The following is an 11,699-nucleotide window of genomic DNA, read 5'->3' as shown; positions in this document are numbered from 1 at the left end:
CACACTACCCTCCTCTTCTCCCCCTCCTTATATCATATTTTCTCCTCTCCTTCTCCCCTCTACCCCCTTTCTTTTCTTCTCCCCTCTTCTTTTCTTTTCTCCCCTTCTTCTTTCTTCCCCCTCCTCCTTCTCTGTCCACATCCTTTCACATCCTCTATTTTCGCCTTTCTCTTCTCCATTCCTTCCCTTTCCTCTTCCTCCCCCACCCCAACCTCCACCTCCACCACCTCGTTACTGCAGGTTTACCCAATCAATTTTCGGATGTGAGCCAACACCGGTCGCTTCGAACAGCAGTTTAGTCCTGTCACGACGTGTAGGGGTGCCGCTAAACTCAGCACCTTTCACTCAAGTCGACTTTAATCTTGAAAACTCGCCGTGAGATTCACATTTCAAATCGTTACTGAAGTTAGTAAAATACAACACACCAATTGTCCATCGTGGATTTTCATCATTCCCGTCTTACTCCCTCCAGCCAGTAACAAAGTCTTGAATCTTGACGGTATATACATGTCCAGGGCTACAGCAATATATACAAGGTGACACAGGTCTGTTATTGCACAGTATCAGGTCCTGTATAACACCCCTATGTGTATTCAGTAAGTAGGGTATAGTGTGACAAGCACCAGAAGACAACGTTGTGGCTTGAGTCGTACAATAGCATTGCACACACGCCTTTGAGCTCATCCTCCAACGCTTATCTTCAATGCGAATATGAGGTATATTTGTATACACGATATTAAGTCTGAGTTATCTCAGGTATACGATTTTTGTGTACAAAAATATCACAACACCGATCTTCAGCACTTCAATTGTGCTTAAAAGTTACAAGCACCTGCTATTGGCATTGTGGAAGGCCTTCTGTTGTTAGAAGATGGCACACCCTTGGGCATTAACGTTGTGAGACCAAAACGACCTATCGTCGTTACCACCATCACCATCACTGTTTCATGGAGGACTGGATTTCATGGCTGTTAAGCTTCGGGAACACTTCCCGTTGTCCACACTGTCCGGAAGAACTAGCATATCTTTGTAAACGTCTCTATGGCCCAGCCACTCCCATCAGAGGCGGGTACCAATCTTCTTGACCCTGTGGTGCAAGGGTATGACAAACGCGGTGATGTCGTCGAATGAGGCGTCCTCGTCGTCGTCCATCCGCCAGCCCTTTTCAGTCACCATGCCCCTGGAGTGGGCTACCAGAGCTTTGGCTGCTATTGTGTACCTGGAGAGAAGGTGAGGTGAGATGAAATTGGGTTTAACGTCGCGTCCAAGATTATTGCACTTATATAGCGACGCGCATGCACGTGTGGGTGTGTGGCTGCTTGTACTAGTCTTGACTGATGCCGATTTATAGTGCAAGCCCACTGAGATAACATGCCGCAGTTTAACATGAATACCCCACTCAGACACAGTATACTGACTCCGAGCCGACCAGTACTTGTTTTAGCTCCTTAATGCCGAGCGCCAGACAGGGTAACAACAAGTACCATCTTTTAACGTCTTTTGGTATGACGCGGCCGGGGATCGAACCCCGGACCTTCTGCTCTCCGGGCGGTCTCGAGAGAAGGAACACCGTAGCACGTGTTTCCCTTGTTGAGAAGGTGTACATCCAAGGTCGCCACAGACTGGGTTAAGAATAGGTTTGATGGTTTGTTTGTTGTTCACCGCCGCACTCAGCAATATTCAAGCTATATGACGGCGGTCTGTAAAAAATCGAGTCTGGATCAGACAATCCAGTGATTGACATCATGAGCATCGATTCACGCAATTGGTATACGGTGACATGTATCAACCAAGTCAGCGAACCTGACCACCCGATCCCTATAGTCGCCTCTTACATGCTTAGTCGCCTTTTACAGCATGCATGGGTTGCTGAGGACCTATTTTACCCCAGATCTTCACGGGTTAAGGATAAGCTTTAGTTAGGGAGCAGTTAGAGAGTTACAAATCTAAATTTCTTAAGTTTGGAGATAGGGGAGGTATTATCATGTTACTAAGATGAGACAAAACGAACGCTTGCAGAAACTTAAAATCTTATATTCCGATCTTGAATGAGCAATATCTAGATATGAACAATATAAAACTTAATTATGATTAGGGAACGAAATGAACATTATAAAACTTAGTTATGTTTAGGGAACGAAATGAGGTTTTCTAGTGATCGTACGATATGTTTTCTAGTGATTGTATTTCATATCTGTCCTAGAATCTGTATTTCCAGTTTAATACCTCAGTGGGTCTTGTGCTGTGTGCTTTTGCAGAACTGCCTTGACGATCCTGACAGCGTCTCGGTTGGACATCACATCCCACAAGCCATCGCTCCCCATGATCAGGACGTCATCCTCAGTCAGAGACATCTTGTTGAAGTTGAAAGTCTTCACCTTTAAGTCAGATTTGAAAACAGCCTCTTTTTAAAGCATTATTAACTGATGCTCGCACACAATATACGTGTCAGGATGCATTTACATCACTAACGAACATGAATAATGCGCAATGTTGTTTCTACTCATACACGATCATCCAAAATAGAGGAGGGTAAGAAATCATAAATGCTTTAAAAAAGTGTTTTGGGTCACCTTCTGCAGTGAATATATGGCTTGTGCACCCATTAATTCAGAAAGAATGCCAAAGACGTACACGATAACACTTATGAATGGCTGTATGACTGACTACATATATATTAACACCTGAATGGTTAGAATTCATAAGAAGAGGTAGTTGTATATCAACAATTGATAGCTTCTCCAGAATAGGGCATTTGACACACTAGTTTTGGTTTAACGCCGCTTTGAACAATATTTCAGTCACGAGGTGGGAGGAGATGCAGGTCGTCGACGTCTACCATTTGAAACCAATAAATAAGGGCATGGTACTGACAAACCTAGAAACATTTAGGTTTCGAACCCACATCCTAGGTTTTCTGCATGCTTCAGGGTGACGGTTCTGCTTAGCGAATTGCAGGGCCTTAGACAACTGAGCCACCCGTGTCACCTGCCCATCTTTAGGTACTTGATTAGGTATTAACAAAAGCCTAGAATCATTATCTGGGTGAGGTGAGGTGAAATAGGGTTTAACGTCGCGTCCAAGATTATTGCACTTATATAGCGACGTTCATGTGTGTGTGTGTGCTGTGGCTGCTTGTACACGTCCGGACTGATGCCGATTTATAGTGCTAGCTCACTGAGATACCATGCCGCAGTTTAACATGAATACCCCATTCAGACACAGTATACTGACTCCGTGCCGACCAGTCCTTGTTTTAACCCCTTAATGCCGAGCGCCAGACAGGGTAACAACAAGTACCATCTTTTAACGTCTTTTGGTATGACACGGCCGGGAATCGAACCTCGGACCTTCCGCTCTACCAATAAACCACGGAGGCCTTTTATCTGGGAGTCGAACCCACGACATGAGGATCCTGGCAGCTAAGGGGCGAGTTGCGTCTCCAAGAAACATGTTGTCAAGGGTCATACCTCTGGATTTGGGATGAGGAATGGCTTGATCCTGATGTCCGTGCCAAACACGAGAAGGTCATGGTCACCCAGACAGCGCGAGACACCGATGGTGTCCATCAGACGTGACTGTTGAAAAAAGCAAATGATTTGAGGTTCGACTCATTTATATTACCCTGTTTCGACACTACTGTGCGTCGCTGTACCGTTATCAATTGATTATGTCCATAACAGTATAGCATGGACATGTCATTCATTTTACAACCCTTTCTTGCTTGTTTTGTTTGACGTCGAAGTCAGAAATATTTCAGCAATATTTCAGCTATATTTCAGCTAAATAATCGAGGTACGAATCCACGCAATCAACCTAGTCACCTTCCTCTATATCTTCAGGGTTCGCATTTCGGTAAACTTACACGAACCCCGGGATCCATTCCCGTGGTACTCGCGATCTCAAATTACCCGCCCGTGAGTTCCATTTGCCATTTGGATTGGCTACGCTACTAGGTCTAACGTTGGATATGCTATCCCTGGAGATATAAAGGATGCCAAGTCCTTGAGAGTGAGCACCGGGCCCATCAAGTCGCATCGTACGACACACATTGGTTGTCTGAAGGTAAAACCAGTTGGATTTTAAGACTGTTTCAGTTATATTAGGACGAGTCTTGGATTCGAACCCACGCTTAACGGGTTCTGTCAAATATAAAGACCGACGTAGCCCCAATGATTACAACAAAGTGTCGCCACGATGCATGAAAACATGATACCTTCTTTCCTTCCCCTCGGATGAGGGGCGACCGGATGTCGTCTGAAGTCACTTCCCGGTATACCCTGAACACACAAAACGGTTAATCAGTTTATCGGACATATCAATCCAGTGTGGCGTTATTATTTTTACATCACAGATCTAGATAATTTGAGATGAGTATATTGTTATGCAAAGTCCTTCTCTTGGACCCAATTCAAAAGACGTTACGACATCGTAGTATATCACTCGTAAACCAGAGCGGCACTCACCAGCCCTGGGACATGGGTTCCCTACAGAAGGAAGTGCAGCACTCACCAGCCCTGGGGCAAGGGTTCCCTACGGAAAGAAGTGCGGCACTCACCAACCCTGGGGCAAGGGTTCCCAACAGAAGGAAGTGCAGCACTCACCAGTCCTGGGGCAAGGGTTCCCTACGGAAAGAAGTGCGGCACTCACCAGCCCTGGGGCAAGGGTTCCCTACAGAAGGAAGTGCGGCACTCACCAGCCCTGGGACAAGGGTTCTCTACAGAAGGAAGAGCGGCACTCACCAGCCCTGGGACAAGGGTTCCCTACAGAAGGAAGAGCGGCTCTCACCAGCCCTGGGACATGGGTTCCCTACAGAAGGAAGAGCGGCACTCACCAGTCCTGGGACATGGGTACCCTACAGAAGGAAGTGCGGCACTCACCAGCCCTGGGGCAAGGGTTCCCTACAGAAGGAAGTGCGGCACTCACCAGCCCTGGGACAAGGGTTCCCTACAGAAGGAAGTGCGGCACTCACCAACCCTGGGACATGGGTTCCCTACAGAAGGAAGTGCGGCACTCACCAGCCCTGGGACAAGGGTTCCCTACAGAAGGAAGTGCGGCACTCACCAGCCCTGGGGCAAGGGTTCCCTACAGAAGGAAGTGCGGCACTCACCAGCCCTGGGGCAAGGGTTCCCAACAGAAGGAAGTGCGGCACTCACCAGCCCTGGGACATGGGTTCCCTGCAGAAGGAAGTGCGGCACTCACCAGTCCTGGGACAAGGGTTCCCTACAGAAGGAAGTGCGGCACTCTCCAGCCCTGGGACATGGGTTCCCTGCAGAAGGAAGTGCGGCACTCACCAGCCCTGGGACATGGGTTCCCTGCAGAAGGAAGTGCGGCACTCACCAGCCCTGGGACATGGGTTCCCTACAAAAGGAAGAGCGGCACTCACCAGCCCTGGGGCAAGGGTTCCCTACAGAAGGAAGAGCGGCACTCACCAGCCCTGGGACAAGGGTTCCCTACAGAAGGAAGAGCGGCACTCACCAGCCCTGGGACATGGGTTCCCTACAAAAGGAAGAGCGGCACTCACCAGCCCTGGGGCAAGGGTTCCCTACAGAAGGAAGAGCGGCACTCACCAGCCCTGGGACATGGGTTCCCCATAGAAGGAAGTGCGGCACTCACCAGCCCTGGGACATGGGTTCCCTACAGAAGAAAGTGCGGCACTCTCCAGCCCTGGGACATGGGTTCCCAACAGAAGGAAGTGCGGCACTCACCAGCCCTGGGACAAGGGTTCCCTGCAGAAGGAAGTGCGGCACTCACCAGCCCTGGGACAAGGGTTCCCTACAGAAGGAAGAGCGGCACTCACCAGCCCTGGGACAAGGGTTCCCTACAGAAGGAAGAGCGGCACTCACCAGCCCTGGGACATGGGTTCCCTACAGAAGGAAGAGCGGCACTCACCAGCCCTGGGACAAGGGTTCCCGACAGAGAACCTTCTTCCCAAGATCCTCCTTCCACACTCGGCGACTGAAGGCTCTGTTACTGAACTCGTTATGCAAAAGGCTGGGATTGGAAAATGCCTGAAAAACATATATTAATTATTTACTAATACTTTGGAACTGGAAAACCCAAAAGATCACACAAAAATTTGCATTAACGACACACTGTTTTGCAGTCTTCGTTATTAGGTTAGAAAAGTTAATCCTGAAATACCAAAAGTCTTAACAGTGTCTTCACTTCACCAAATACGGAATGAGTGAGTATGTCAGATATATCGCCGTCGACAAATGACTTTCCAGGACATCAAATGCCAATAGCATGTAACAGATTTCAGTGCTTATCTCCGAAATACCACTTACCATTGTCTGTAGGCGAAGCATCTCCGCACCCGGACACAGCTCCCTAGACATGGGGATGATGTCATCGTTCACGTGCAGGATGGCCCTGGAAATACACATAGAGCAGGATTGGTGACTGAATGAAAAACGTGAGACGTTTCTTCAGGATTTGCATCTTTTAAACTGTACATAAAATATAAATAAAAATATGTCCACGGAACTGTAGCTCACCTGGATATGTCAAATGGTAAAATGTCTACAAAGACAATCACATTACAAAAACCCTTTTCAAGTGTCATACTTTAAGTGTCATACCTTGAGGTGAGGTGAGGTGAAATGGGGTTTAACGTCGCGTCCTAATTTATCGCACTTATATAGCAACGTGCATGTACGTGTGTGTTTGTGTGTGTGTGTGTGTGTGTGGCTGCTTGTACTAGTCCGGACTGATGCCGATTTATAGTGCTAGCTCACAGAGATACCATGCCGCAGTTTAACATGAATCCCTCACTCAGAAACAGTATACTGACTCCGAGCGGACCAGTCCTTGTTTTAGCTCCTTAATGTCGAGCGCCAGACAGGGTAACATCAAGTACCATCTTTAGGTATCAATACTGGTGGGTACAGTGATTTCTGAGAAGTGATGTTTATGAAGGATGGAACCAAACATTTCTTTTTTATTTCTTTTTTTTTATATGGCTGCTGCCATCCAGACAGCTGGCTTCAGGCTTCTGTGCTGGAGAAGAAGAGTTTTGAAGGTTTTTAAAATAGCTATCTGTCGGCAACATTGAATTTCCAAATTTGATGTAAAAAACATCCCACAAAAGAAATTCCAGTAAAAATGTTTATCGACGTTATCTTACAAAAATAGAACAATATGAGTTTTATCGCAAATATTTTATGTTATCTGATATTGCTTTGTATCCCTGACTCTAGAAAACCCCTCCTGATAACGATCAGAAAAACGACGATCGGTACAAACGGGCGTTATAACGGGGCTCTGCTGTTCTGATAACGTAAATATGATAACATAAAATATATTATCAATATAATTATGAACCTCTCCCTATACCTAATTTGGACGCGTTTAACTGCTCCTAGAGTCAAATGCCTAACACACGGGTGTCAAAGTTATATATGTTTACTTCATGTGTTCGCGTGCAGCATAGTTAGTTTGATGTTCCGAATGCATAAACTGGAATATAGTTACCATAGTTACCACAACCAGTGCAGCTCACATATACTACTTCCACAACAGTAAGGCTAAAGACAATTATTTTGTTTCCTTCCGCGTCAGTTTGAAATCCTGCTGATTCTCGGTCACGCTAGTAGATCGACTCCGATCCACTTAGCTAATTCCGGAGTGGGTGGGTGGGTGAGTGGGTGAGTGAGTGAGTGAGTGAGGGAGGGAGGGAGGGAGGGAGTAAGTGAGTGAGTGTGTGAGTGAGTGAGTGAGTGAGTGAGGTTTTACGCCGCTTTTAGCAATATTCCAGCAATATCACGGCGGGGGACACCAGAAATGGGCTCCACACATTGTACCCATGTCGGGAATCGATCCCGGGTCTTCGGCGTGACGAGCGAACGCCTGAACCACTAGGCTACCGCCTCCACAGTTTACTACCATACACAAAGACAAAAGTACATCGAGTGATGTGTTAAATCAGTGTTAAATCTGAAACGTACCCACATTTCAACACTTTATCATTATCAAGATTTAAAGAGTTTAATCGGTCTCAAGACTGACCCTTATTATCCACTCATTATGATGTTTCAAGACAAGGGACAGCAAAAGGGCAGCCCCCCAACCAATTTAATTTAATTCGGTCAAACGCTTCTGTGTATAGTAACTCCTTTTTGACGCCTTCACACATTGTACCCATGTGTACCAAGCTCTTTGGCATAACAAGCGAACATTTGAACCTGTAAGTAACCCAGCTGTCTACTTGTCTAAGTTGAGGTTCTGGCAAACCTGTGATTCGAAGCTCCGATCGTAAATTTCTGGCAGGCCTAAGGGACGCAACTCTGCACGACCAGATCACATGTAATGTCTCTCGCACTGATTACGACTCCTAGTCTTACATTTATACTGAAAATGGGCATCAGTGGAGTCCTGTGAAAAGTAATGAAAATTCAAGATGCTCATAAATTGTTGTAGCATATGTAAACATCAAACCTATAACTGAACCCACGTACATAATATTAATTCATGACGAAGGTCACATATGATGTTTCATAATTGTGAGATGTCTTAATATAAATCATCGCTTTATAATCAATGGTAAGTTCACACTGTTTTTGTTGCACCAATCCCGATCAATGTTTTTGTGAGTTGGGGTTAACGCCTCTCCGAACAGTATTCCATTTATATCACGTCATGTCAGCCTGATGTGTGAGGAAAGCCGAACTGATTCAGGTCTGGAAAGCCACGAGCACGGGTATGATGCTTACAAACCTAGAAATCAGGGCGAATCTGGGATTCGAACCCCTAATCATAGGTTTCTGTCACGAACAAGAGAAGCAACTCTGCACAGCCTCGGACAGCTGGGTCACCCGTACCCTCGTGACCAATGTGCAATCACACATGCTAGCTTCCAAGCCATCCTGTTTATACTAACCTGCAATCTCCTGCATTCGCCACGTATAAATTATCGAGAAGAAACATGGCCACGAGAGCTGTGCACCCACCGCGAATGGCGTACGTAGTTCTCTCCCTTGCCATCTGTTCATCCTGCAAGGTCAAGGACAACAAACGTTGATGTCGTTACACGAAGACACAACTAAAACTGTTTCATGGGGATTTCTAATCAAAAGTCTAATTTATTTTCGACAACTTTAAGCCATAATCCTATTGTTATAATACAACAAACATACACTATGCAATTGTCACCTGTCCCCATCAAAGTAGTTTATGAATTGCACCTATTGAATTGACGAAAATTGATGTATTTACGTTCCTACAAGCTAAAACCCCTGAATAAATGGTATAAACCCGTTTCAAATGCTATCGTGTTGACTTGTGAAGCATGCCTATGTTCGGGGCTCACCAGCGAGCAGAACGCAGCCTCCATGGCGCCAATGATCAGACTGTCGGCGGTGATGGCTGGGTACAATGACGTCACCATCTCCCCCTCGCCAAGTTCCAGCAGACTTTCTCTCACCTCGGTCAGCTTCTCCTGGAAAACGGATTTAAGTTACCATGGTTACCACAACCAGTGCAGCTCACATGTACAACTTCAACAACAGTAAGGCTAAAAACAATTCTTTTGTTTCCTTCCGCATCAGCTTGAAATCCTGCTTATTCTCGAACGCGACAGAGGTAAGCAACTTAACTAACCAAGGAAATAAGATGCAGAGTGTAACTGTCTCTTTCAGGCAAATGCTGACATCTTGGTCTAGCCTGGTGGTATGTTGTTTACACTTTTAGTAAACATATTAATCTGTAAAGCCACATTGTACATCAGTATTAATTAATAATCATCACAATCATTTCCGAGTGAGTAGTGTTTTACGCCGGTTTTAGCTCTAGAAATGACCATCGTACATAGAACCCACTTGGGAAACGAACCCTGATCCTCAGTTTGAAGCTGTAACCATTAGGCTACCTAACCGCCCCATTAATATAGAGGACCCGTGACGATCCGGGGTAGAATAGGTCTTCAGCAGCCCATGCTTGCCGTAAAATGCGACTGTGCTTGTCGCAAGAGGCGACTAACGGGATCGGGTGGTCAGGTTCGCTGACTAGGTTGATGCATGTCATCGATCCCAATTGCACGGATCGATGTTCATGATGTCAATCACTGGATTGTCTGGTCTAGACTCGATTGTTTACAGACCGCCGTCATATAGCTGGAATATTGCTGAGAGCGGCGTAAAACAACAAACAAACAAACCAACAACCAACATGCTTCCTTAGCTTTGTGGAATTGGCTCGAGTTGGTTTCTACGATGTCGCAAGCGATGTCTCACCTGTAGGTGTGTCTCCAGCAGATGAGATGCCGTGAGTGCCGCCCCCGTCCCCGCGTGGCCGTCAAATATACCCATGTAGGTGACCATCACCTCAGAATACTGGGGAGAAGAAGTATGAATTTATTCACAGGAAAATAACCAGACATTTTGTAAAACTACTGCTTCACACATTGTACCTATGTAGGGATTGGTACCCAGGTAAGATCTGACGGATATTATTGTAAACTCTAAATGTTGTAAATATACTGATGGAAACGAATAATATATGTCATTTTTGTGGCAGGCAATATTTTTTCAACACTCTGAAGCATAATTATTTTTGTAAAGAAGTTTCGGTGACAATATATATTTTCGATAAATTTCCAGGCCCCAACCCTCTACAGAATATCAAATGGTCAACCCCTTACCTGTCCGACATCCGTATTTTGTTTCCTGCAGTACAAGCCTAAAGGGTAATGGTGTCTGACTATTTGTTATAGTCATATGTACCTAGGTAACAGCTCAGGGGTGATTTTACATTTTGAAAAGCAAAACACGACCTAAATGTTAACTGGGTTATTCGACGCCCTGGTTTCCAAACATTGGTAAAGGGTATCTCGAATCATACACAATCACGTGACGAAAGCATATTCTGAAAAGATTCCGGAAAATGTTTTTGAGATGCTTTTACAACATTTTTGTGGGGAATGGTCATGAGATAACGGTGTTACAACGTATTTCATCCTTGTAACAAAGTTATTTCACGTCGGAGTGACAACGTCCATGGTAGTACGTAGAATAACGTTGTAGGGACGCAATATTATAACATAGCCACAACGTAAAATACAATAGTACCAAAACGTAAAATACAACGTTCCCACAACGCAAAATACAACGTTATAACAACGTTGTGACGACGTGACTATGACGTAATATAACGTTAGGCCATGACGTTGTGACAAGATAAATGGGAGCTCACAGAATAACGTTATATGGACGTAATATCCCCAACGTTACCACAACGTAAACACAACGTTATAACAACGTTGTCACAGCGTGAAATTGTTAGCCAGGAAGGGAAAAATGAAAGATACAGGGAAATAAGCTTTACTGTCAGTACATTTGAAATAAAGCGCATACAAAATTCCAAACACGTCGGAATCAAGTGTTGAGATGTGTTTGTGTGCATTGTTTCCGAAACGTATTTGGCAGACAGGCTGGGAACCCATCTAAAACTAATACCCCGTTCACATGCGCCTCTATACATATGTGTGTATATGTGCATACGTGTGTAGAAATACCCCCTCCCCACCCCACCCTACCCCCAAACACCACAACCCTATTTATTTGTAAACAAAACCCCTACCATGAGAACATGTTGAATTGCCTGTTAAATTAAAATTAATAACGGTTTCTTATCACACACACACACCCAACCCCCTCCCCACTAAGGTTACAAATGGCTCAAGCAGTGATATTGCTGTAATG

The 11,699-nt window shown here is 45.4% G+C and overlaps 1 protein-coding gene across 1 annotated transcript in view; it reads right to left on the bottom strand.

Moving 5' to 3' along the window:
* Nucleotides 1–469: 469 nt before the first annotated feature.
* LOC139444991 (protein phosphatase 1H-like) overlaps nt 470–11,699 on the bottom strand; it is a 28,740-nt gene continuing 17,510 nt past the window's right edge. Inside the window, exons 3-11 of the mRNA XM_071226028.1 lie at nt 10,233–10,331; nt 9,311–9,439; nt 8,882–8,994; nt 6,291–6,375; nt 5,893–6,011; nt 4,217–4,280; nt 3,471–3,578; nt 2,227–2,378; nt 470–1,219 (exon numbers count right to left, since the gene is read on the bottom strand). Of these exons, the coding sequence (XP_071082129.1) occupies nt 1,060–1,219; nt 2,227–2,378; nt 3,471–3,578; nt 4,217–4,280; nt 5,893–6,011; nt 6,291–6,375; nt 8,882–8,994; nt 9,311–9,439; nt 10,233–10,331 (1,029 nt within the window). The 3' untranslated portion in view covers nt 470–1,059. The remainder of the gene's footprint in view (nt 1,220–2,226; nt 2,379–3,470; nt 3,579–4,216; nt 4,281–5,892; nt 6,012–6,290; nt 6,376–8,881; nt 8,995–9,310; nt 9,440–10,232; nt 10,332–11,699) is intronic.

Source organism: Haliotis cracherodii, unplaced genomic scaffold (assembly GCF_022045235.1).
Source record: "Haliotis cracherodii isolate W230 unplaced genomic scaffold, xgHalCrac1.p SCAF_6, whole genome shotgun sequence".
Taxonomy (NCBI): Eukaryota; Metazoa; Mollusca; class Gastropoda; order Lepetellida; family Haliotidae; genus Haliotis; species Haliotis cracherodii.
The sequence above is the reverse complement of the archived record's forward strand: the minus strand, read 5'-3'. Positions and strand labels throughout refer to the sequence as shown.